Source organism: Diabrotica virgifera, chromosome 5 (assembly GCF_917563875.1).
Source record: "Diabrotica virgifera virgifera chromosome 5, PGI_DIABVI_V3a".
NCBI classification, from domain to species: domain Eukaryota; kingdom Metazoa; phylum Arthropoda; class Insecta; order Coleoptera; family Chrysomelidae; genus Diabrotica; species Diabrotica virgifera.
The window spans coordinates 108,933,876-108,961,699 of NC_065447.1; the positions used below are offsets into that span (position 1 = coordinate 108,933,876).

Here is a 27,824-nt window from a genome sequence, read left to right on the forward strand (position 1 = left end):
AAAAGATTAATGATATATTATGCAAATATGAAATAAATTTTAATGAAAGTATAAATACTGACAATTTTTATATAGCAATTAATCACTTAAATTTAAATCAGCAATTAGAAATTGAACAATTAAGTAACAAATATAAATCAGCATTTGCTAAAGACAAATCTAATATGATGTAGGTATTATAAGAGAGTATGAAGTTTAAATTGACTTAATTGTAGATAAATAGTGCTCGAAACGTCCATATAGATGTACCATTGAAGATAGAAAGGAGATAGAAAGTCAGGTAGCAGAACTTTTAATGGAGTTCTGCCCTGACAGGTATACTAGTTAGTGCGAATTTGTCAGCTCCAAATAAAAACAGTTATTTAGATAGTAGTTAACGATTAAAAATTTATGATTTCTCCATGTAAGTGTATAAGAGTGCGTTCAACTACACCATGTAGTAAGTACTCTTTGAAATTATATAAAACGAGTCATTTTAGATAATTTATTATTTTTATCATAGGTCGGCTTGATACAAAAAACTATAAACAAATTTATTAGTTATCTATAACGACATGATAAAATCACCTGTTTTAAAACAGGTCTGTATTTCAGGTCTTATTTAATTTATAATTATAAAGAAAAGATGTTAAATGTAACTGCCGGAATTTCTGACTACAGGAGCTCCCAAAAGGAAAACACAACTAAAACTTATTCTCATACTGTGATTGAACAAAAATTCCCTACTAAAGAACAATCTATTTTATTCCTAGATATTGGAAACCTAAAACTTCAAGATTACCTGATTTCACTAGGAACGTTGATCGAGCCCAATAATATCCTATTTTCCTCACGCCTTTGTATCAACAGAGTGTGTATGTATCTTGCAGACAAAAACTTTGTTGAACATTTCATGAATACTTATGGAGGGTCTATAGAAATTAATAACCAAAAAGTCGAAGCACGCAAACTAGTCACTCCAGCAGAAAGAATAATTCTGTCAAACGTCTGTCCCACCATTCCGCATGCTTTATTAACTCAAGAAATTGAAAAATTAGGCTTTCAAACCATGTTCCCCATGCCATTTCGCAAGATAAGTGCCGGTTTGCCGGAATTCAACCACGTTTATAGTTTTAGACGACAAATTTTTATCGCACCACCGCTTGCCTCAATACCTGAATCCATATTAATAAATTATATTAACATCAACTATAGGATTTTTTTGTCACAAGATTCCTTGGTATGTTTTTCATGTAAAAGGCAAGGCAATACTGCAGCAAATTGCAAAACAACCCAAGAATCAGTTTCTGAAAATTATAACCAAAACCCCCACCACCAAATAACTTCGCAATCCACACCTCCCCAAATACTTCCAACTATCCCCTCAAAAACTCCAACCGCAATTTGGAAGAAATTTTCACGCCTCCCCTAGCGCAAGATGCTAATAATTCAGAAAACCCAAGTCTAGACCCGTTTGTTAACCTTCCGATTACCAATCTTTTTTTTGTTACACGGATGACCAACGGGGGTCAAAAATGACCCCCAGTCAAAAATGACAATTAACAAAACAATTAAGTTGTTTTAAGAAATAAAATAATGTATTCGTAATTTTAATGTTACTATTGTATCAATCAATGATAAATAAACATTAGTAAAACATATTTTTAATTACAACTGAACAAAAACAGGAATCATCATTCTGAACTTAGAACTAAAGAAATTTTAAAATATACACTAATTTACGTCGCCACAGGTTTAACAAACAGTTTTTTTTAATATTGGAAGGTTTCTTACATACAATTCCACGTAAAGACGGTATTTACTTAATATAAAATTGGATTATGGAAGGCCAAGGGAGTTCGTTTTTGACCCTAAATTAAAAAAAAATATAGAAAAAATTTTTTATTACAAAATATGAGGGTATCTAGAATGATATTAAAGCCAAATAAAATAATAATGAGTTTAAAATTGAGAATATTTCTAAATTTATTAAATAAAAACATGCATTGGGGTCAAAATTTACCCCCTTGGTCATCCAACGGTTAAACCAAATGATGCTGCTGCCAAAAAATCAACAAAAGTAAGAAAAAGACTCTAACTCACGTACTCATGGAACCGGCCAAGGCATTCATCTCAGAGCAAAACCCTACATTTATTCTTGATTTTAATCAAATATACGATCTATTTGAAAATGTTTATGGTGCACAGCTAATTTTAATGCTTTAGTGAAAATGATAACAGCGATATACACTTATTTCAAACAAAGATCCATTAAAGTTAGATGTACAAAAATAGGAAAGAAACTACTGAAACATTTACAGATGGGTTACTCGGATACTGAGGCATCAGAGACTGAAATTGAATTCTTTCAAGAATCGAGTCATGAACTTCTGTAACAATCCAAAATTTCAATTTTTATTTATTATACACGGGCTTCTCTTCAATTTTGCAGTGGAACATTAACGGTTTTTATAATAACCTTCCGATGCTCCAAATAATTCTCTCCAGACAGTTCATACCGCTCAACTGAATGGAAAAATTAACATATTCTTCTGGATCCCGTCCCATACGGGAATTCAAGGAAATGAAGAGGCAGACAACGCTGCAAAAGAAGCCGCAACTAGTGATAGTGCGGAGTGTACTGAAACATCTACGAGTGCGGAGGTGAAAGCGGCTGTCAAACGTAAAGTGCGGTATATGCGGGAAGAAAAGTGGAAAGTATCATCGGCCAATAGCCATGTGTGTTCCGACAAACAAGAACCGAGATGTGACAACTGTGAAGAAAAGTTAACAATCAAAGATTTATTAAAGAAATGCCCAGCATTGATAGTCCGTTCTTTAACGGTAAAATATTGTAAAACCTCTAAATTTTAAAGAACCGCTTGGATTGACATGAAATTTGGTATACACATAGCTAATAAGTCAAAGAAAAAAAGTGATATTGTGCCGATATGTGCTTTTGCCCCGGGGGTGGTTTTCACCCCCTATAGGGGGTGAAAGAATATTCGTCCAAAGAAAGTCAGGAAATGGATAAACTGGATAATTTTAAGTAACTTTTGTCCTATAGAGTTTTTTCACTAAGTCGATACTTTTCGAGTTATATGGCAGTGAATATGTTCATTTTTTCAACAAAATAACCACGCTTTTAGACGTTTTTTCGCAAATAACTCAAATAGTAAGTATTTTGTCGAAAAAATATTCTGAGAAAAAATATAGCCTATAAAAAATTTAAAAAATGGTGTATACATCACCTAGTAGAAGCAGAGTTATAGCTAATGAAAAATAGGTTCATATTCGTCAAATTCCAAATTGAATACTTTAACGTGAAATAACCAAAAATGGAGCACATTTCGGGGAAAACTCATTCCAACTTATTTAAAGTGTTTAAAAAAAGCTTCATTTTTGTTTAATAAAAAATATTTCTAGCATCAAGATTAAACAAGTTATGCTCAAAATATAGTTAGTCCCTTTTGGTTTTGGTAAAAAAAATCGAGAAAATCACCCCCTAATTAGTATCTTAAATGAACTTAATCGTTACGACTTCACAAGTTTCTTGACTCGTGTATATATTGTTTATATGATCTGTAAGTTTCATCGGTTCAAAGTCCTTATTATTGAAAGGGCTCTAGTTAAAAGGGGTTGAACGAGTCACTGATCACTAACAGAAAAACAAAAAAATACATGACATTCAGAAAAGCAAATCTGACCTTTTTGGTTCTTCGAGATTTTTGGTATCTCTAAAAATTTTTAAGTTATTTTGAAAAAAAGCGTATTTTTCAAAATTTAAATTTTTAAAAATTTTACTTTGAAACCAAATTTTTTTAAAAATAAACACTTTAAATCGATGAAACTTAGAGATCATATAAACACAACATAAGTAAAATAATTTGTGGAGCGGTAACGATTAATTTCATTTAAGTTGATAATTAGGGGTTGGTCTTCCCGATTTTTTTTTGCAAAAACAAAAGGGACCAACTTTATTTTGAGCGTAAGTTGCTTAAATTTAATGCTAGAAACTTTTTGTAAAAACAAAAAAGTACTTAATTTTTTGGATATTCTACGTCGAAATATTCTATTTGAAATTTGGTGAATATGAATCTATATTTCATTGGCTATAGGTAACTCTGGTTCTATGAGATCCAGAGACCTAACACGTACACCATTTTTTTTACTTTTCTATAAGCTATATTTTTGCTAAGAACGTTATTTGAGTTATTTGCGAAAAACCGTCCAAAAATGTGGTTATTTTGTTGAAAAATGAACATATTCACTCGCAAATAACTCGAAAAGTGTCTACTTGGCGAAAAAGCTCTATAGAACAAAAGTTACTTAAAATTAGTCAGTTTACCCATTTCCGGACTTATTTTGGACATATATTTTTTCACCCCCAAGAGAGGGTGAAAGTCACCCCTAGGGCAAAAGCACACATCGTCACGATATCACTTTTTTTCTTTGACATGTAAGCTATACGCATGCCAAAATTCATGTCAATCCAAGCGGGTCTTTAAAATTTAGAGCAAAAACCGTGAAATAATGGACTATGATGTCAATGCGCATGTTATAAAATATTCCCAAAAAACTAAGTGACATTTTAGGACTACAGTGCAATATGTTGTTTTTAAAAAGTTTCCTAACTTTAATTAACATTTTAAACTCTATCTAAATATACAAATGTAATACAAATTATTGTTTGCTACTATTGTTTCGCTAATAGCCAATTTGGCTGATGCGATTTTGATAATAAAAAAAGAACTTTTAAATAATAATTTAATTGAAGGTATCATATATTATAGTCTATTTGCTGCTCCAGTGACACTAGCATACACAAAAGGAAAGGACAGAAAGACAAAACTGTGCATAGATTTTAGGGAACTAAATAGAATCGTTGTTAAGGGCTATTTATAAACTCAACGTCAACGTCGAACGGCAACAGCACCGTTAACGTCAAAAGATGGTCTTATGGGAAACTCATGCTTCCATTTATAAACTTCGTTCGCCGTTGACGTTGACGGTAGGAAGATTCATCTTTTTTGGCCGTTAACGGCACGGTCACAGGACATGAACAATAAGCTGTAGCGTAGCATCATAAAAAATAAAAACTGACAAAGTTTGTCAAAACAAACTAAATAATTATTTGTTGTTTGTAAATACAGAAAACATTCTCAAGTTTTAAAATACCTCTAATATTTAATATGGTATTGGAGTACAGTCAATTATATTTATGGTAATGGTAAGAAATAATTTAAAAAAGATTTGTCCTATATTTTATTAATTTCTATTATTTCAGCGAATATAGAGATATCTATTGAAAACATTAGGACATAGAGCTTATGCAAAATTGCGAGTTCTTTTATAGTCTATAGCATAAAGTCCATAAAGATTACAAAAACGCAACGAAACAAAGATGCACCATGAGATGAAATTACCAAAAGAAACAGTTAGTGGTAGTAAGAATACAAAAAACATTTTGGTAAAATTTCAATTTTTTCATTGATTTTAGTGGATGTGATCCTGATCGTTTTAGAAAAGGAAGAAATAAGTTTCATGCTAGAATTGAGGCATCAGAAAGTAACTTACCATCCTGCAATCCACAGACACTTTTTTACTGAGCACCCTGGATATAAGGACCTTTTTACAACATTCTTCCAAGTTTATAGTGTCAGTCTATATATTTGTGGTTTATTAATTCTTATAATTGTTTTATAAGGGACATTTAAGGCTACAAAGGAAATTTAAAAATTGAAGAAGGCAGCAGAATATCTTCCACTGTCTCTTATGCACCTATTGAAATTATATTTGAGGACGAACCTATATCAGACACATCACAAGATGTGCACACATTTAACTCCAGAAAAACCTAGTCTGTTAGTCATTTTCTTTTATGTTCAGTACTCAAAAGTGAGTTTTCATTTCTTACAGTATCAATTAGGGTATTACACTCAAATTTAATCACTGCTTCATAAAAAATGGTCTTGTTTCTCAAGCAGAAAAAACTATCTTAAATAATACATTTTCTCAATATGTTCGTGCATGCTTGGAGGCATTGAATCCTGAAGGTGCTGCTGAGGGAGCGTTCAAGTATTACATAACGCGATTTTAGACCCCCCCTATGTAACGCACTCTAATGGGTGTTTAACTATTACGTAACACAATTTTTGAAGATTTTTGACCCCCCCCCCCCCCCCCGACCCCACGTAATACTTTATACGTAATACTTAAACGGCACCTGAGGCCAAGGAAGCAGATATGTTTATAGTTTTTTTTACATTGTTATTAATTTAGTTTGTTGTTTTAATGTTTTATAGATTACTTAGTTTGTTTATTGATAATAAATAAAACAATTAGTTGTACTGCTGTCTTTTTATTTCTTTACTTATTTAATAATAAAAGATCACAACAGGAAAGTTTCCAAATGATTGAAAATAATATTTTAACCAATAATTTTTTTTTATATTCATAAATAATATATGAAGGGTATAGACGAAAAATGGCAATAGTCCATTTGGATTAGTTTCGAACAAATTGAAAATTAAGATTTAACTTACAAAGTCAAAGTAATTATTATTATTTTTTAAATTTGACTTTATAATAAGTTTTTAAATTTTCTCCAAATAAATTCAAATGCACTATTGCCATTCTTTTGTACCATTCATATAGCTATATATCCACACTTAAATACTGAAACCTCATAAGTTACAATCTACAACTTTTCAGTAGAGTGAAAAACTTCTCTGCTTAGTAAAGGCTTTTTCTTTCTCAGTATTTATTATTTAATACTTTGAAAAAAAAATACCAAAACATACTTTTTAGCAAAAGAGATAAAAACATGTACTAAGCAACGAAGTTATTTCACTATCCTGAAAAGTTTTAGATTTTGAGGTTTCAGTATTTAACCGTCGATATAATAGACTCCAGTTTTTTATTGAGGTTACAGTCATTTATTTTTAAGGGGCAGGATAAGAGAAACTCTTTGTTACTATCGAGTATAACTATAAATTTAATATAGAAAAGGAAAATTATGTAAAGTAAATAAAAAGTAGCCAAAAATATACTGTGCAAATTTCAGAGCAATCCAGGTAACCTTACTAATGTAGCAAATAACCAAAAGAGCAATTTAACTCGAGAAAGGATCACTACTGGAGCAATGTTACCATTTGTGATAACAATGTCAGAAGACCCTGCTTCTCAGGGTGACTACTAACCCAGTCCTACCTGAGGAACAGAAAGCCAAAAGGTTATGAAATAAAGGAACTCACATGTTATCACAATTTTTTGTTTTTTTTTTTATTTCCACAGGACAAGCCCAATACAGTTACAATTTTTTACAAATTTTGGAACAATTTAGTATACTGAATATAAGTCATATATAACACAAAATATAATAGTTAAAAGAAATAAATTACATACAGAACGAATAGAAACAGACTGGTAAAGGTGGACATAACAAAACAATTAAAAGGCAATATTAATTTGTTGCAAGCCGCGTATAAATTGGTTGTGTGTGGAACTAAAATTAAGCCTCTCAGTATTTTGATTTGCTAGACGTAACAAAAGGCATATACATTATATTATTAATATTGAAAATAGCAATAAGAAACTACCTAAAATTTATTTGATATATTTATTTTTAAAATAATCTGTGTACAGCATTGCCAGAAGAAGAAAAATATATAATGTATCTCAGACACAGAATATAGGACCTTTTTGCAACATTCTTCCAAATGATTCTGTTGATCCATGGTCTATTAATTCTCCATAAATCCATTTGGTTGATGTGAACAGTACACACCATACATATTTTCAATTTCATGCATACAAAAATTATGTACACTACTAGTTTCATCACAATATTGTTGATATTTATTTTAAAAATATTCTCTATAGGTATATGATTCTTGTCAGATAAAAAATATTCACATAAACTATCTCTAACAGAATATAAAACCCTTTTTGCAACAATATTCCAACTATTTCTAATTAAGCCTTGTTTTTTCTCCATTTGGTTAAGCTGAACAGGAACAGTACATGTTTTCATATTCATTTGCAGTTATTAGTTATCAACATTCTACATTTAACACTTCCAAGTTTCTAAAACCATTTCAAATTCCAAAAAATAAAAATTGTAAGGTTAGAGAGAAATAAGAAATGTGACATGACATTACGCCTAACTGCTACGGCACCGTCAGCGAAAAGTTTATAAATGCACCCCTGAACGTCGAACGTCAAGGTCACCGTCGAACGGCAACGTTAACGTCAACGTCGAGTTTATAAATAGCCCTTTACTCAACCGCAACCTTTCCCATTGATCGAGGAATTTAAAGGTAAAAGCTAGCGGTTGTAAATACTTTTACTTATTATTGTTACTGCGTAACAGCATAATACAAGTTTTAGGGAAGACGAACGCTAGGATATGTTCCTACTAAAATATATTCGCTCCCTGCATGACCGACTCGACACCTAGCGTCGTCACGTGACATTTTTGGCGACTACAATTTGAAGTTAATCATATGTTAAATACATATTGTGACGTTGCAATTTATTAATAATTACTGACTGGAATTTTATATTCATAATTACTCACCTTAAAAGACAATACCTATGTCAAGTAAAATGTATAGTATCCCATGCACAAGTTGCAATCTGCAGTATATTGGCCACTCTTCGAAACGATTGAGGGACCATATTACCTCCCACAAAAGTGAAAATATTACCATATTAAAATTTAATATTATTTAATTTAATACTAAATTTATATCCTAATTTAATATTACCATATTAAATTAGGACCATATTACCCTCCAAGAAATATCCAGACAGATTCAGCTTATCCATGCATGTCCAAGAAAACAATCACCTGATGAACTACACAGAAGCCAAGGTTGTAGCAGTGGAAAACAATTATTTTAAAAGGTTGTTTTTGGAAATGGCTTTTATTTCTAAGGGTAAGAACATATCAAGTGGGTCGCGGTGGAGGTCCATGTAAAACAAACACATTGTTATGAATGGAAGCGGACAGAGTAGGTAAGTCGCGGTGGAAGTTTAGCGCGATGCCATCCAGGAGGTTTACATCGCTGCTTTTGAAAATAAAATGAGTTTTTTTTACATGGATGTCTACTGCGCGGCCTACAAGGATGCTTTCCTCTGATTGATCCGTTCGAAGCCAAGTTGTCATTACTTGCGCTCTCTGAGTTGATACTTTTTATATAATCCCTTTTTTGTATTCAGTTTATTTTTGAATTTCTAAAGTAATTAAACTCAGTAAATTTTTAAAATATGAAAGAGGATCTGATTATTTACGGCTCACATTTCATCACTATCATCACCTGGCTGACACAATATCGCAAAAGCACAGTCTTTTTGTCATTAAAATTTCATTAAATTACTTCACTTGATAGTGGTTCTAGCTCGACTGACAGCGGAACCTCCTTGCTATGTGCTGTCGATATCGACCGCGAATTAACTAGTGGCATCCACCGCGACCTACACCTCCACCTCGACCCACTCGTTCTGTTCTTACCCTAAGACTGATTTAACTATAAACAAAAAATGAGACATAAGCCACTTGAGTGAAATCTACTCACAATTACATCAATTAGATAAAGAGTTCAATGAAAACAAACTACATCATAACACCATAGTTTCTGATGAATGAGCTAAAAGCATAAAAGCTGTTGGTTTTTCTGTTTTTTTTTTTCATCTTAGATATCCACATGTGAGCAACATTAATTAAAAAAAAAAAGGTTAGGGTAAAATTATTAAATAAAACCACAAAACAAAATTTCTACTATAGATCATAAAAGTTATTATTACCGACAATTCATTTCAATTCAAGTTTTCTGTAAAAAAAGTACAGGTTGTACCTACACAATATTTTGGTTTCAAAATATAAAAAACATTTTTATTGTGTATTGTTACAGTTTTGTCAATTTAAATGTTTTTCTTGCGTTTTAAATAACAATAATTTTAGGATATTTAAATCTTTCCCAACTGGAAGATTTTTTACAAATTTTAACCATAGAGCCGCAATCTCAAATTTTTAAGTTTAATTTTTTTATTTTTAACTCTCTCACAATGCAACTCACTTTGTAGCTGTCACTGATGATAGTATAAAGGCAATACCGAAATATATCTGATATTGAAACAAAGTTCTCTTGAAAAAGAAAAAAAAAGAGTACTCTTGGCTCCATTACTTCAGCTGCATACCCATCAATCCTTTCCATTTTGTGTTTAGTTGTTCAGCTGTGATCAAAAGTGGATTCAGCTATGGGTTTCTTTACCACCATCAAAATCGTTTTGGTGAGTTCGCTGTATAAAATCTGAAGCGATGCGCGATGGGCAAACACTTACCGTAAGTTGGCCGTGTTTTTTTGTAACCAAAAAAAAAATCGAAATATAAGACATAAATAAATATTGATCTTCAGAACGTTCACTGAGTTATACACATAGTGTAGGAAACAGAGGTTGAACCTCGCAAACTGGACACAATTCCGGTTTTATTTTTTTTTCTGGTATATCAAGGGGTGCTTATTATGAGACTAACTTTTTCTTAAAAAAATTCCCCCCGGAACCCCCTTTTCATTCCTTTAAAGGAGAGACAGCATAATATGTTGACATATTATGTCTATCACCCATCGTTTAGCGGGGGTGGCGCTTTTGGTATAGGTTTCATTTAACCCTTAAACGCCCAAGGGTGGGTAAAAAATGTCCACCTAATGCGTATTCCCTTGTAACATATTTATTACGTGTTTAAAAAATTTTCAAAAATTATTTATTGTTAAAAATACAGACCTTTATCGAATGTAAATTTGATTTTACCAATATTTTTGAAAATAAAAGTAATATCTTGAGTTAAATATGGGTGGGCATAAAAAGTACACCCTTGGTAAAACTTGTTACTAAAGGTTTCTTTATAATTTCTCGTTGGTAGGAACATAATCCATATAATTATCGACGTATAATTACATTATCGACATAATTATCCGCCAATGATAGAGTTGTACAAGTTTGACTTGAATGTTTGAAATTGACTTGAGTTTGACATAATTTCAAGTCAAACTCAAGTCAAACCTTCTGACAAATAATTCAAGTCAAGTCAAACTGGTCCATAGTTACAGGTTTGAACATTCAAACTGTTTGTCAAACTAGTTTGAGAGTTTGAAAAATAATTTATTTAGTAATTTAGTAGATATACTTTTTTGTCGAGTTAGATGCTAGTTACCGATGACAAAATTGATGATATAGTACTGATAGCCAGAAATAAACAAGAATTAAAAGAAATAATAAAAAGACTAGAGACTATAGCGAGAAAGAAGGGATATACATAAATGAAGAAAATACTAAATATATAGAATGAATACAACGAGAATACATACAAGGACAATACAGGACAATAAGCACAGAAAGAAAATCATATAAATTCGAAGAAGTAGAATTATACCAATATCTAGGAGCGATATTCACTAGGAGACCAAATATGAAAGATGAAAACCAAGCGAGAAATATGGCTGGTAATCTTTGTATCTTTGCTCTAAACAACCAGTGGTGTCGCCATACGGGGGGTGAGGGGGGATTCTCCCCCCCCCAATAAAGATTCAGTTGGAAAATTTATTAAGAAAATTATAAATCCCGACTCCGACTGGAAAAGAAATAAAATTTAAAAAAATAAAGTTAAAAAATAAAGTTTGGGTTGAATTTCTTTCATTTCTTTGAATTCGTTTTCTATGTGGCAATGCCGCGCCGCCGCAACCGGCAACGCGTCAATTAAATAACTTGCTACGCCTACGCGTGCCGCGTGCCCTCGTTGAGTGATTCACAATTTGTTACACGTTAGGGGAATCGCCGAAAATATATTTTGTACTCTGTTTGGTGTAAGCTGTAAGCCGGGTTCAGGTTTTATTTGGTGTTAAGTGAATAAGTGCGGTTTTATTTGGGCTATGGAGCGCCAGATGTTGGGTGTCTCCCTGAGAGACCGAATCCCAAACGAAGAAATACGCCGTAGAACAAAAACAACAGACGCTGTCGAAAAAATCGCGTCGCTTAAGTGGAATTGGGCAGGACACGTCGCCAGATTGCCAGACAACCGATGGACAAAACGTATTGTCGAGTGGAGGCCGCGAGAAGAAGCACTACGGAGCAGAGGACGCCCACTAACCAGATGGGCCGATGATTTGAAACATGTTGTCGGTAACTGGATGCAAGCCGCACAAAATAGAGATGAATGGAAAGAGCTGAGGGAGACCTATGTCCAGCAGTGGACGCGTACGGGTTGATGATGATGAATAAGTGCGAGTGACCGAATGGGTTATAAAAACCCATTTTAATTATTAGTGTTAATTTACTGCTACACTGGTAAATTATATTAAATATTATTAGTTACAATTTGTTTGAAGCAGTTGCGTGGAGCTGCAATTCATTATTCGAGTATTAATTAATTTGACTGAGTAAATGCAGTTTGGAAATTTTTGACTTTTATCTTTGGTAAGTAAAAATTAAATTGGCTTCGCTTTGTTGTTGAGTTTAAAATTATGTAAGAATTATCTAAAATATTAATTTTAAATTTTTATTTTGATGTGATGTGAAAATATTGATTTCACTAGCAACGGTTTTTAATTTGTAGGCATAATTCTACTTGCGGTAAACCATAAATTAAAAGAAAAATGAAACCTAAAAGATACAAAGTGCAATGCTGCGAATGTAAATCTGTGTTTAACAATGATTTTAAAAGTCAACATGAAAAAGTTAAACATGGTGGAAAAAGAGTATCCATACAAAATATTGGGGCGCCTGCAAACCCATTTGAGGCTGCGTTAAAGAAACGGAAATATGAGGCAGAAACAGAAACTATAATTGAGGTAAGATAAAACCGAAATATTTATAGGTGTATATAGGCATAATAGAAAAAGTTTACTGCAATATCCATATAATTTTTTAAATATTTTTTGGTATAATTTGGCCTAATAATAATCCTTTTACTTAAGGCTACTTCTACTGCTTCTGACACCGATTCCGTTCGAATAAGCTCTAACGATAGCCCCTACAAAAAGATCGATGGGAGTGAAAATACTGATGTTAGTGAAAATATGGACCTGAATATGCCAAGTGCCAGTACTACCATCCCCAGTGATATAGACGTGGAACCAGACGTAATCTCTATAAATACTGACGATGAAGCAACCCAATGCTTATCAAACACTATTTCTTCTGATCAACCAGGTGAAGAAAAATCTTTTATATCACTGTTAGGAAAATTTTCGTATCTGTTAGACTCTTTAAATGAAAGCAAAGGGCTGTTAGAAAAATATCATAAATCAGAAATTTTAGATGAAAAAATGACTACAATTGATATGTTAAATTCCGTGACAGAACTTAGGCAGAATTGCAACTCAATAATAGATATTGCCAATGAAGTGCTAGCAAATTTAAACAAAGATAATATTTCTTTTGAAATTGATGACCAAAATAGTCTTTCTGATAATATAGTAAATCATGATCCTGCAATGCGCCCTTCTAAGTTAAGTACCAATCAAAAAAACTATCTTATTCGTTTGGGACCCCATCAACCTCGCTTAGCGGCATTTCCATCAGATGGAAAGAATAGGTTTAATGCCCAATGGTATAATGAATTTGAATTTTTAGAATATAGTACCATAAATGACTCTGTTTTCTGTTTTGTTTGCTGCTTATTTCCAAAGGGTATAGGGCGGGAAAAAGGGGAAAGCTCTTGGGTTGAAGGAGGTGTAAATGGGTGGGGAAAAATGAAAAGTGCTGGAAAAAATAAACTGGGCAAACTTCAACAACATTTTTCATCCATGGCTCATAAAGCGGCATTGTCCGATTATTGTAATTTCTTGATTACAGAAAGGCATATTGATGTTTTCCTAGATAAAAATAAGAGAAATACATTAATCGAACAAGAGAAAATCCATAGTCAAAATAAGAGAGTTTTATGGGTTTTAATGGATACAATCAGAACATTAGGCATTCTAGGATTGGGTTTTCGAAAATCTGATTCGGCTTCCGAAGGAAATTTTGGACAAATTGTAAACCTTATATCAAGACATAACAGTGTCGTGAAACAATGGTTTGACGACAGAAAATTGCGCCCTTATCATGTGACATACATGAGTGGTGAATCTCAAAATGAAATGATCTCTTTAATTGGATCAGAGGTACGTAGTTTGATAATTGAAGAAATTAAAGAATGTTTATTTTTTTCGATAATGGCTGATACGACACCTGATTTATCCCATAAGGATATACTCTCCCTGGTAATACGTTATGCCGACAATAAGGGTAATATTCACGAAAGGCTTATTAAGACCTTTGAATGTTGCGATAAATCCGGACTGGGTATGGCCGAGTTGTTAATTAAATGCCTAAGTGAGTTGGAAATAGATAGTTCTAAACTTGCTTTTCAATCATATGATTTTGCTAGTAACATGTCCGGTCGTTTTAATGGCGTACAAAAAAAAATTACAGATATCGTCGAGCACAATGTACCTTACATTCCCTGTCAAGATCACAGGACTAATACAGTGCTTGAACATGCTTGTAACGTAAGTGCATTGATTAGAAACTTTTTTGACACTCTTGAAGAACTTTACGTATTTTTTACATCAAGCACAAAAAGATTTAAACACCTGCAAGAAAAAATACAAGAAATAGATAAATCAGTTCAACTTAAAAACCTTTCAAGAACCAGATGGACTGCAAAGGCAGACTCAGTCAGAGCTCTTAACCAAACAGTAGATCAAATTATTGAAGTTCTATCAGACATTTCCAAAAATAGAGAATTTGATGGTTCTACAAGAACTAAAGCATTGGGACTTTACAAAAAGATTTTAAATTTTGACTTCATAGCTAGCTTCTTTTTTCTAAAAAATATTTTACCAAAAATTAAAATTTTAACTGAAACGATAGAAACACCTAATTTAAATATAATAGACTGCATTAATTTGATAAAAACTACTGCCCTTAATTTAAGAAATACCGATTATGACCATAACAGTTTAAATAGTCTAATTGAAAGTGCCATAAAATATGCCGAAAAATTAAATATTGATCCTTATTCTGATTTTTCGAAATATCATAGACGAAGGATTATGCCAAAAAAAATTGATGAAAATCGTGACACTGAAGTCGATATGGATTTAAAAACTTTTTATAGGCGAGATTTCCAGGAAATTTTGGATACCTTATCAAGTGGTTTAAATGATAATTTTGAGCATATCAAAAAATCAATTGAGCCACTGTATTCAGTTTTAACATTTCCACTTGATAAAAGAAATATTACCTTAAAGATTTTAGGTGACATTTTTGCCATGTTTCCTCCAGGTTCTAAGAAGCCTGATGTCCATTCTTTACAAGGTGAATTAGAAGTTTTATTTGATATGAACTCTAAAGTAAGTTCTTTTCCTGAACTATTATCTAATGTAACCAAGTTAAAAGATAATTTAAATCAAGCATTTTGCTTTTGTATGTTTGTATTGACTGTACCCTATGGTGTTTCAACCAACGAAAGGAGCTTTAGTCAATTAAAAATTATTAAAAATGTGTTAAGAACAACAATGTCTGATGAACGGCTTGATAATTTAATGCTATTAAAGTGTGAATCTGACATGGCGTTAAAATTAGATTTAGGTTACACAATTGATAAGTGGGCAACTCTAAAGAAAAGGCGAATAATTTTAAAATAACATTTTAGGGCTTAAATAAAATGGAAGAATACGTAATATCGTCCTTTTTTGTAAATAGTCTTTTAGGTAACAGGATTAGGACAAAAAATCTCCAGAGTTTTTCTTTTTTATTTTTTTTTAAACTGCCGACGTTTCGACTTTATTTAAAATTTGTAGTCTTTTTCTTTGTCCTAATCCTGTTAATCTAAACAACTACTTTTGTAAATATAATACGTATGAAATAAGGTAATGTTATAAAAACGCTGTGTATTTATTTTATGTTTTGATTATAGTAAAGTTATTACTTACATAAAATATGTTTATTATTATAATAACTAATTATTCTGAATTTTGGAAAAAGGTGTACCTATGTAAATAAAATAAAGTATGAGAGTTGGGAATATTTTTCATTCTCCCCCCCCCCCCAAAAAAAAGCTCTCGCGACACCACTGTAAACAACTTAAGAAGTAAAAACATATCTAGAAAGGCTAAGATTGAAAATAGACAGTGATAACACCTACAGCATTATATGCCAGTGAAACACGGACAATTAACAAATCCGAACAAGTCATGCTGAAAGTGTGGGAAAGAAAAGTCCTCAGGAAAATATTTGTAGGAAAGCTATGAAATGGAATGTGGATAAAAATACCAAATGTAGAACTAGATCTATGGAGAACCGAATATAGAAGGGATCAGGGATCATCAAATCACAAAGACTGAGGTGGTTGGGACATATCCAAAGGATGACAAACATAAGACTTCCCAAAATAATACTAACGGGAGGAAAAAGAGGAAAGAAGAAGAAAAGTAGACCGAAAACCAGATGGAAGAACGAGGTTAAAAGAGACATAGAAGAAATTAAAATCACAAATTGGAAAAATAAACCAGCAAACAGGAGAGAATGGAAAAGAAAAGTAAACCAAACTATGGGCATTCTAGGCCTGGAGAGCTAAATTATATATTTACATCTGAGTACATAATGTGTAAAGACTTATAACCACATTCCTATAAGTATATAGAAATTACCATGATGTCGATAAAATTACAACATCCACAGTGGACCTACTCTAAGATGGTAAAATTACTATTCAAAGTTTGAAATATTGAGTTAAAATATGCTATAAAATTAAATGTAACTAAAAAATTCTGGTGCTACTATAGCATGCGTTCTAACTGCGCATATCTATTGCAGTGCTATTATATTGTAGTGTGCAGAATAATCCAATTTTGTGGCTTATTCCAAACTAAAATAGTAAATTGATATGACAGAGTATTAATTACATTACATTTAATTAACAGTTAAAATAATAATTCTCATAATTTATGCGTTTTATTCACTTTGTAGAATTTCAAGATTTTTTTCCAGCACTATAATTATGTGTCGTAGACCGCAAGCCATAGCAGAAACGGATATTCGTTTGATTTTTGAACAGCAATAAAGCACTTGAGTCAGAATTCTCGTTTAAGGGATGCAATTAAAAAAGATAAACTGGAATTTGTCAATGGATAGTTGAGATATATTTATGAGAGTGTTTGTACTATTTCTTTTATCTAAGGGCCAGGTCGAAAACGCTGGTGGCATATGGTGTCAAGCTGTCAGTTCGCTCCAAAACGTACAATACAGAAGTATTTTTTAAAATTCAAGAGTTAAATAATCTACCTCTTAAAGGTTGTTTTCCTTTTTACATCATTATATAGACCAGTGAGAATCTGCGAATAAACGTCTATTTTTGGATGTGAGAGGTGGCATTCGGATTTTTGCTGATAAAGTTAGGTGACACCTTCAGTAATAATAATTGACTTATGCTCCTTCTCAAATATGCCCGGAACATTAATAAAAAAATTAAAATATTTAAAAATTTCGAAAAACATCAATTTTTTTCTGTTTTCTTTGCTTATAACTTTAAAACGATTCGTTTTGGAACAAAGTCGTAGAGAAATAAAATAAAGATAATTGAATTTTGTAGGTATGATATACGACTGGTAAAAAATGTCTTAAGTTATTACCTTTTCTGCAATATAGCAATAAACACAAAATAAGGGGGCAAAATAAGTCTGTTTTTATTCAATATTTTTTAACCACTTTGGTGGCACTTAGAACCTTAGTAATTCGCTTAGGAAATTCTTTATAACATACTTAAATCGTGTACCAAATTTCATTAAAATCAACCTAATAAATTTTGCATAATAAATTTGCAATCTAAATGTTTTTAAAAAAGTTCAAATTTTTTAAAATCTTTCTGAACAAAAAGTAGACCATTTAGAAGTTGGCTAATTTTTTACATATAAAGAGGTGCTCTACCTATCTAATACACTGTACACAATTAAAATCGGATTATTTAAGGGGCCTCAGCAATGTTTTAAATTTATTAACTATTTTTTTGGCTTATAAACAAATAGCTTTGTTTAATAATAAAAAAATTAATTTTTAGCAATGCAAATAATTAAAACCGGTATAATTTGACTTAAACTTTCAAATGCTGCCAGCAGAATTGCTATTTTATTTTTTAATCAAACGTTATTCGCGTTCAAAAATTGCAATTTCTCGATTTTTTGAAAGTTCCACCGCGTTTATCTCGAAAACTATGCATCCTACGAAAAAACTTCCTCAAGTTCTTTGTTTATAACAATCTTATCGACATCCGGATCAACTGTGACCCAAAAAATTCGTGTTATACGGGTCAAAATACATAAAAAACTTGGGTGAGTCCATCTAAATAAAGAAGCCCGTAGCACCCAAATTTGGTGTACGGCTTTAGCACATTACAAAAATTTTCTAAGCGAATTAGGAAGGTCCCAAGTGTAACCTAAGTGATGGAAAATCATTGAATAAGGACAGGCTTGTTTTGCCCCCTTATTTTATATTTATTGCTATTTTGAAGCAAGGGTGATAAATTAAGACATTTTTAACCAATCGCATCTGATATAAAATTTAATTATCTTTGTTTTATTTATATACGACTTTGTTCTAAAAATAGCTTTTAAGTTATAAGCAAAAAAAGTAGAAAAAAAAAGAAATTTTTTGAAATTTTTAAATATTTTATTTTTTTATTAATGTTCCGGGCATATTTGAGAAGGAGCATAATTCAATTATTATTAACGAAGTTAATAATAAGGGGTAGGCGGTATAATACCGCCTACCCCTGATGATTATATTTCATATAAAAAAGAAAATATTTAAAAATAATTGAGTAATAATAATAGGGTTATTGGTTTTATGTCTATAATTGAATTTTTTTTTCAGATACAGTCTACAAATGTTATGTTTTAGTTTAAATTTTAAATATATTGACCTATCTATATGCATTAAGTTTTCTAAATTATCCAAACTTATAAACTAGCGCGTTTATACGCTGTTAGCTCGTACGTAGAGGGGATATTTAAAAATTCGCGAGCGCCAGTAGTGACAAGTCTGTAAACGTTTACTGGAAATTTGACATAAACGTCAAAGTGATTAATTTAAAATTAAAAATAAACACATTAATTATAAAAAATATTAGTTGGTCAAAGCTGTGGTATATATTTTTACCTTAAATATACTTACGTTTTATATACTGAATATGTTCCGTAATATGTAATTATAAATTAATCTATTAATCTTAGCGCCATCTACACGATAATTGTGAAAGTATCTGAAGTAAGAAATTAATATTTCATCAATAGAACGTCAAAATGATTTGTAAAATCTTAAAGAAATCCGTTACAATTTAATTACTTTTTTGTGTTGTAAATATTAAGCTATAACAATTAAATAATAAATTTAAAAATTACCGGTGAAAGTTGCATTACTAATCCGCTAGGAGCGACACCAGCGAAGCTTAGAGCGTATAGGGTTTTATTTGTCTGTCTGTGGTTTAAGTATCATATTATCAGGTAATACATTTCAATGTTTATTGAAATTTATTTTTTTGTCTTGTTGGGGGGGGGGGAGGGGGGAATTTCTCCTATTTTTCCTCCGTAGATCCGCCACTGAGACATTATCGCACAAAGCACACACTTCACAACGAACGTAACTGAACACAATATGGTATTCAAACTTCAAACTGTTTGAAGAAGTTTGATTTCAAGTCAAACCTAAAGATATTGAAATCAAGTCAAGTCAAACTTTTTTACAAAATAAGTTTGGTTTTCAAGTCAAGTCAAGTTTGTTGAGTAAAATCAAACTAGTTTGACTTGATGCATCTCTAGCCAATGAGGAGGCTGAAAGGAAGAATGTGGAGAAAATCGACAAATCTGAATTAATGGCTTTTACTTGTATCTTAATTTTGATGTACATTGTAATTTTGTTGTAAGGTTTGTAAATTGTTTATATTAATATTTTAGAAGATGCTGTGTTTATTACGTATAAGATTCTTAAGTTTAATCCACTTCCAACAACTCTCAATAAATATATTAGCTATTTTCGAGGTGGACATTTTTTACCCACCCTTGGGCGTACATGGAACCTAAAAAAGGTTGGGCGTTTAAGGGTTAAGGGTAATGGCTTATTTTTTTAATTACAGGGTGTTACGTTTTAAAAAACCCCTTTTTATACAATCTGAACCGCCTATGCTAAAGTAAAAAAACTTTCAGCGATTATCCATGTACTGCTGTTATTTACAAATTTCTATAATGCACCCCCATTTTTTTTCCGGAACCACCCCAAAAAAATAAAGGAAATTAATAAAGAAAGTGATTTTCTTGGAATCGTTCACACACCATGTCCTTTATTAAAATGCTTCATTATGTCACTTTGGGCACGTTCTTATTACCCATGCATGGACACCAAAAGCGATTTCTTGATGCAAGCCCTGTAGCAAAAAAATAAATAAAGGGGGGGTTAAAAGAAATTTTTTTTTGCTTTTTGACCCATATGGACATAATGCTTCATCAATAGGGTGTTTCATAAATATATATGATTATTGCAACATCCCTGCGGAAACAACCCCTATCCTTGAAAATAAACTGCAGAAACTACCCCTATCCCTTGGAGAGAATGTGTTTACGATTTTCTCATTACCTATGCATTTTTTTAAAACAAAACTTATAGAGAATTAAAGACCACTATATTCTTTACAAATAAGGTCGTATGCATTTTTTTGGATAAGCAACCGTTAGGGCACAGTGGTGCCGTAAACCTCAGAAATGCTTTGGCGGGTTCCAGTTTTTGTTTTTTTTTCGTCACCTATTCATTTTATTGATAACATACTTATGGCAAATAAAAGAACACACTCTCTGCTACACATTATGGCCTATGCGTATTTTATTTCTTTGCACCCTTAAGCCATAGTGGTGGCCCAAAATCAATTTTTGATTATTTTCTTTATTAATTCTCCTTTTTTTTGGGTGGTTCCGGGGAAAATATGGGAGTGCATTATACAAATTTGTAAATAACACCAGTACATGAATAATCGCTGATTTTTTTTACTCTAGCATAGGCGATTCAGATGTTATAAAAAGGGGTTTTTTTAAAATGTAACACCCTGTAATTAAAAAAGTTGCAATTGCCCTTAAATGAAATCTATACTAAAAACTCACCCACTTATTTGTGATTAATTTACGCAGGCTTTCTTTTTAATTTTCATTACAGTTACGGAAAAATAGATTTTTTTAAACATCTTTTTTTAAAATTTGTCAACTTTGAGGCGTCACCCCCGCTAAACGGTGGGTGATATATATATGCTGAGAGACATATGCTGTAGAAAAATAAATAATAGGAAATATAGTCTTCCTCATTTTACTATTAAGTAAATTTTTTGCAAAACGTACAGGAAGGGCTACGTTTCGCAAAAACCACAAATTACCCCCTTTAAAGGGATGAAAAGGGGGGGTTTCGGGAATAAATTTTTTAAGAAGGAGTTAGTCTCATAATAAGCACCCCTTGATACACCAGAAAAAAAAAATAAAAAGGACTTGTGTCCATTTTGCGAATTTCAACCTCTGTTTCCTTCACTAACATTCTTGTTCGATAACACTTTTTTTCATTTGATCATAGATATTTTAAACAAAGTTTTAAATTTTAAATTTCCTTTTAAGATTTGAACGTTATCGATTATTATGAATGATAATTAACTTTAATTAACATTAGAACTTGACAATAATTGAATTGTTTTTTTACCTTAGTATATAGATAATAATATTAGTATGTAAAATTAAGTTTTTTTGACAAATCTACATACATATTTCAGTATCCGAAGTGTTTTGTTTGTGTTATCGTGTAATTAACCATCAATAAAATTTTTTTTGTTAAAAGGTATATAAAGCGAATTCTAAAATTAAACTAATCACAGTATACTAGTTATACGGCGTGTCCCGAAAAGATTGGTCATAAATTATACCACAGATCCTGGGGTTAAAAATAGGTTGATTGAACCTCACTTAATTATATACAGTAGTGCACACAAAAAGATTTTTTTTTATATATCGAAAACTCTTAGAGATTTTTTATTGAAAATGGACATGTGGCATTCTTATGGCAGCAACATCTTAAAAAAAATTAAAGTGAGATTTGTGCACCCCATAAAAATTTTATGGGCGTTTTGTTCCCTTAAACCCCCCAAACTTTTGTGTACGTTCTAAGTAAATTATTATTGTGGCACTATTAGTTAAACAAAATGTTTTTAAAACTTTTTTTCTTAATAATTTTTCGATAAGCCAGTGTTTATCGAGATATTTTGAATATTTGTCGAATCCACCACATATTTGGTGAAGTACGATTATAGAGACCTGTTAATAATCTGAAAATTTATTTATAATTTACATTTTTAGGTATATTTTGAAAAAGAAGCCACATCTCGATAAAAGTTGACTTATCAAAAAAAGACTAGGAGGCAAAAAAGTTTTAAAAGCACTGTGTTTAACTAATGGTACCACAATACTAGTTTAGTTGGAACGTACACGAACATTTGGGGGGTTTAAAGGAACAAAACTCCCATAAAATTTTTATGTAAACATATTAAAAAAGAAGCCACATCTCAATAAAAATTGATTTGTCGGAAAAATACTAAGATACAAAAAAAGTTTTAAAAACGTTGTGTTTAACTAATGGTACCAAAAAAAGAAATAATTGGAACGTACACAAAAGTTTGGGGGGGGGGGTGGTTTCAGGGAACCAAACCCCCATAAAATTTTTATGGGGTGGACAAATTTCACTATAATTGTGTTTTAAGATGTTCCTGCTATAAGAATCGTACATGTCCATTTTCAATAAAAAATTTTTAATAGTTTTCGATATATTGAAAAAAATCAATTTTCATTTTGTAACTTCAAAGGGCTGTAACTTTTTTTATGAGTACATTTGTACTAAGGTAAGTTAGGTTCAGTCGAACTATTTTTGATCCCAGAATGTGTGGTATAATTTGTGACCAATCTTTTCGGGACACCCTGTATACCAATATCTATATTAAAATGTACACCAAAATTCTAGTTCTATTTGCAGTAGTGGCAATATTGGCATTAACAGATGGAAGAGTAACTTATTGCGAAGAATGGAAAAGTTACACAGAGTTTCGTTGTGTCAAAGAAAAATATCGTGCAGACAGCATTTCCATCCAGAACAGAGCTGCAACTGGGATCTCTTTCAGAGTGGTTAAATATTTGTCCATTTGTGAAAAACGTGGAGCGTTGTACTTCGATTCGTCATACCATTTAAATGCAGGTGAACATATTAACCTTGAATTCAGAGCAGCTGGCCCTGGAGTGTGTAACGAGTCCTTCATTGATACTTGTAGAATCGATAACCAGAATGCGGATTGTCTGGACACAGTTCTGCCGTCCTTAGGAAAAACGCCGTATCTGCAGAGAGATCGCATTTGAGTAAAATCGGTTTTTGTTTAAATGTCTAGCCGTTGAAAACTATTTAGAATTTTTTTTAGTTTTCTACTTTATATACATAATAAATATCATAGAATTCATATTTATACATAAGATTGGCAAAATATATTTTATTTACTCTAAAAACTCATGTTACTGCGTTCTTTCTAAGTATACTACATAAAAATTAACTTCCTCCTTAGGAAGAATGCTAAGCATTTTCTCATTTTATAATACAGTAGGCTCTCTCTATAACGAACACGGTTATTACGAGGTTTCGCTTATAACGAGGTACACTAGATGTCCCATAAAATTCCTATTGAACTGAACATTTCTATAACGAGGAAAAATGAAATCGTAAAATATGTATCTTTATTATTCTTTATCTATTTTTAGCGCTGTAATGGCTATAAGTAAATAGCCCAACTACCTACCTGTATACATAAATTCCCAACATCTGTGCGGTTCTCCAGGGTAGTACTTAATTAATACTCCGTGGCGTTACAACCCTTCGTGGGTTTTAGCCGACTCGACAACATGCCTCCTCCACTGTTTTCTGTTGAGGCCGACTCCACTGAAGATATCGAGGGTAGTGCTTTAATAAAAATCCACGCCCACCTATAATAAAGTTCTTCCTGTTCTCTTTATTTATTGGCCGATACTGAATATTGTAAAAAAAATTATAATTTATGATGGAGAAGCCATATTGTCGAAGAAACAATATTTAGCAACTTACATTCCTCCGAATGGCATCACTATATAATAGAAAGTTAATATTTTAGACAACGATATAGGTATGAAGGTATGTATACATAATATAATTGTTGTCTGATATAACGAGATCCGCGTATAACGAGGTAATTAGTCTGCCATTTCAGTTCTCGTTATAGAGGGAGTCTACTGATACAATATAACGATGAAAAAGGAGAATAAAAAACATTTTTTATAAAAGTGTGTCATGAAAATCGATAAAAAAAGTGTTGGAAATAATTTTGGAATTAATAAGTTTGCCGCTAAGGGGCGTTTCTTGAATTTTAAAATTAAAAACATTCCAGAAACGATTAACATTTACGATCAAGTTTATTTTTAATTATTAATTATTATACATTGATTTAACTATGTACTTTTATAACACATTTTTTATTTGGAAATTCTACGAAGTACGGCGATCAAAATACTTCGTACCAAAATTCCTATTTCGAACAAACTTTATAAAATTTGAACTGTTAGAATTGCCTGATGTAACGTAATAATACAATGTCGAATATTCATACACATAGGAAACTCCGCTATACCTCACATTATTTCTTGGTCACCAAAAACTCAAACATATACATATGTGTTTAGATTTTCTATTGATAAAGCAAAAATAGCCTTCTGCAGTATTAACTTTGTTCTATTTTCTATTTGACATATTTAAAAATTATATCAAACAACCGTCCACGTTGAAAAATGGCAACAAACTAACCTTATTAAAAATTTTACACATGCTGTAAAAATCTGTCAAATGCTTAGGCAGAACGCCGCATCTAGTGCCTGCTTAGGATAAACGCGGCAAGTGACCTTCAAATACGGCGTTTTTTCTAAGTATTTTTCAGATGACGCATTTATTCTAAGTATCCATAACCATTTTTGCAGATACGGCATAAAATGCGTTGTGTTTAATGTATTTTGGCTTAACTTACGTCATTTTTATTAAGCAAATAAGATAGATGTGCACATTTGGGTTAGAAAAATGTATAAATCTAATTTTTTCAGATTTTTGCAGATACGGCGTTTTCGCTAAGCACGGCAGAGTTATCCCATCACCTATTCCCTAGAGGTATCAGTAATTGACTTTAAAATAAACTTACTTATTTTTTATTTAAATATATTTTTTATTTGTTAGTACATATATTATTTTTAGATGATCATTTGTGTTTATTACCCTTTTTAGGCCGGTAAGTACGTTTTGAAGTATAATTTTCCTCGTAGTATTGAATCACGGTTTTTGCTCGAAATTTTATAGAACCGCTTGGATTGACATGAAATTTGGCATACACATAGATAACATGTCAAAGAAGAAAAGTGATATTGTGCCGATGTAAGCTTTTGCAATGGGTGTGAGTTTCGCCCCTTTTCGATGGTGAAAAAATATACACACACATAGACACAACTATACACAATTCATCATCCCATCCTACACAACACAAATTAGCAGCCTACCATAGCATGATACATAGACTGACAGAAATTCCCATGACAAAAAATAACTTCGAAATAGAACTAAACATCATTAAACAAATAGCAGTAAACAACGGCTATAACTAACAAACAGTTAACAAAATTTTAAACCAAAAACTCCATAAGAAAGCCCTGAAATTAGTGTATCCACCACCACAGAAAGAACCCAGTACCTTCTGCTCTCTCACATATACTGGCAAGATAACAACAAAGATAGCCAGATACATAAAAAAGAAAGGAATAACACCAGCTTTCAGAACTAACAACAACTTAAGCAAATATATTAAGAACAATAAAAGCCGAAATAGAAAGCAACTACAGAGTGGTGTGTACAAACTAACTTGTGGTGACTGTCCGAAAACGTACATCGGTCAAACTGGCAGAACTTTTGACAAACGGATAGCAGAACACAAAAGGGCATTCAACAATAGAAAAACAGACAGTTCTACATACGCACTTCACCTTCTAGATCATAATCATTCTTTCAATGAAGAGTTTCAAATTCTACATATTCAAAATAAAGGCCTTAAGCTATCTTTTTTATAATCTATGGAAATTAATAAACTGAAAAATACAGATATAATTCTGAATGACCAACTCGAGACAAACAGCTCCCCACTCCTCAACCTCTTCAGTTGAAGACTTAAAAAGGCAAACACATCGTAAACTATATCACTTGAGAAAGGCACTTCGCCGAAACAGCTGTAGTCACTTAGTTATAATAAATTTTGTGGAAGTATAGAAAACAAACGTTTTCAGTGTTTTATTGTTAGAAAAAATATACGTTCAAAATAAATCCGTAAATGGGTAAACTGGTTAATTCTAAGCAACTTTTGTTCTATAGCATTTTTTTACTAAGTTAACACTTTTTGAGTTATTTGCGAGTAATTATGTTCATTTTTTAATAAAATAAACACGTTTTTAGGCGTTTTTTGTAAATGACTCCAAAAGTAAGTGTTTATCGAAAAAAATATTCTTTGCACAAAAATTTATGCACTTCTTGGGGAAAACTTATTACAACTTTTTAAAGTGTTTAAAAATATATTTATTTTTGTTTTTAAAATAGTTTCTAGCATCAAAACTAAGCAAGTTACGCTCAAAATAACATAAAATTTATTAGTGATACCAAAAATCACAAGGAGTAAAAAAATGTATGTTTTCTTTTCTGAATAATTAAAAACATTATATAATGTAGTTCTTTTAAAAATGTCATAGGTAAAGTCGACGAAGAGATGGTGGGTATCTATGTTATATTCTAATGACTTTTCTAGGATCTGCCTATGTGTTTGAATTCGATGTAATAGTGAATGAAATGACTTTCCAGCAGTAAATGCGCATTGATATTGACCCACAATATCCTTTGTAAATTCTTTAAGTCTTTCAAACAATACATTGCCGAAGATTTTATATATGCAGATGCTAACAGAATAATGCCTCTCTAGTTCTTACAATCCAGTTGATCACCTTTTTTATGCAACGGACATGTTACTCCCTTTAGCCACTATTCTGGTACCAACTCATTCTGCCATATAAGAACTATCAGTTGATGGATTGCTGCAAAAAGTTAATCACCACATTTTTTATACATTTCCGAACAGATTTCGTCGATTCCTGGGTATATATTGTCTTTGAGTTTTAGGATGGCATTGGACACTTGCCTTGTTGGGTGATTTTGTTTTGTTAGGTTTTGTTGATTTTCTATGTTGTAACCGCCTTCAATAACGTTTATATTTAGATATTCTCTGAAATGTTGTGCCCTTCTGTTAAGAACTGAGTTTTCATCATGTATAATTTCACCGTTAGTGTATCTACAAATTTTTAATCGTGGTTTAAATTTTCGACGGCTATTATTTAAGGATTTGTATTTAAGGATTTTGCGTCTATCAAGTTGTTAATTTCTCATAGCCTACTTTAGGCTTGTTTATTAAGCTAAGCAGAAAGTGTGGATTTATTGATGGAAAGCATGGCTAGTTGTTAACTACCTAACTTTTTTATCACCCAACATAAGCGAATGAATTAAAAAAAAAAACAAAAATGAATAACCATTTTTAATTTCGTTGCAAAACTAAAATACAGCCGCATCATATTCTAGTCCAATCAGAGAGTGCAGCAAGCACCTCTACCGGTTTCGAAACTTATTAGTCTCTCATCAGGAGG

At 31.7% G+C, this 27,824-nt stretch overlaps 1 protein-coding gene across 1 annotated transcript; it reads left to right on the forward strand.

Annotated features, from left to right (window-relative positions):
* Window positions 1-12,635: 12,635 nt before the first annotated feature.
* Window positions 12,636-15,674, forward strand: LOC126885434 (uncharacterized). Its single transcript, XM_050652004.1, has 2 exons — window positions 12,636-12,830; window positions 12,957-15,674. Exons 1-2 carry the CDS (start codon window positions 12,636-12,638, stop codon window positions 15,672-15,674), a joined length of 2,913 nt encoding a protein of 970 aa, XP_050507961.1.
* Window positions 15,675-27,824: the final 12,150 nt, after the last annotated feature.

Bases quoted from the DNA above. Each gene is read 5' to 3' on its own strand.
- LOC126885434 (XM_050652004.1), top strand. From the start codon at position 12,636: ATGAAACCTAAAAGATACAAAGTGCAATGCTGCGAATGTAAATCTGTG. The intron at 12,831-12,956 runs GTAAGATAAAAC...CTTTTACTTAAG, and splicing joins AAACAGAAACTATAATTGAG to GCTACTTCTACTGCTTCTGA.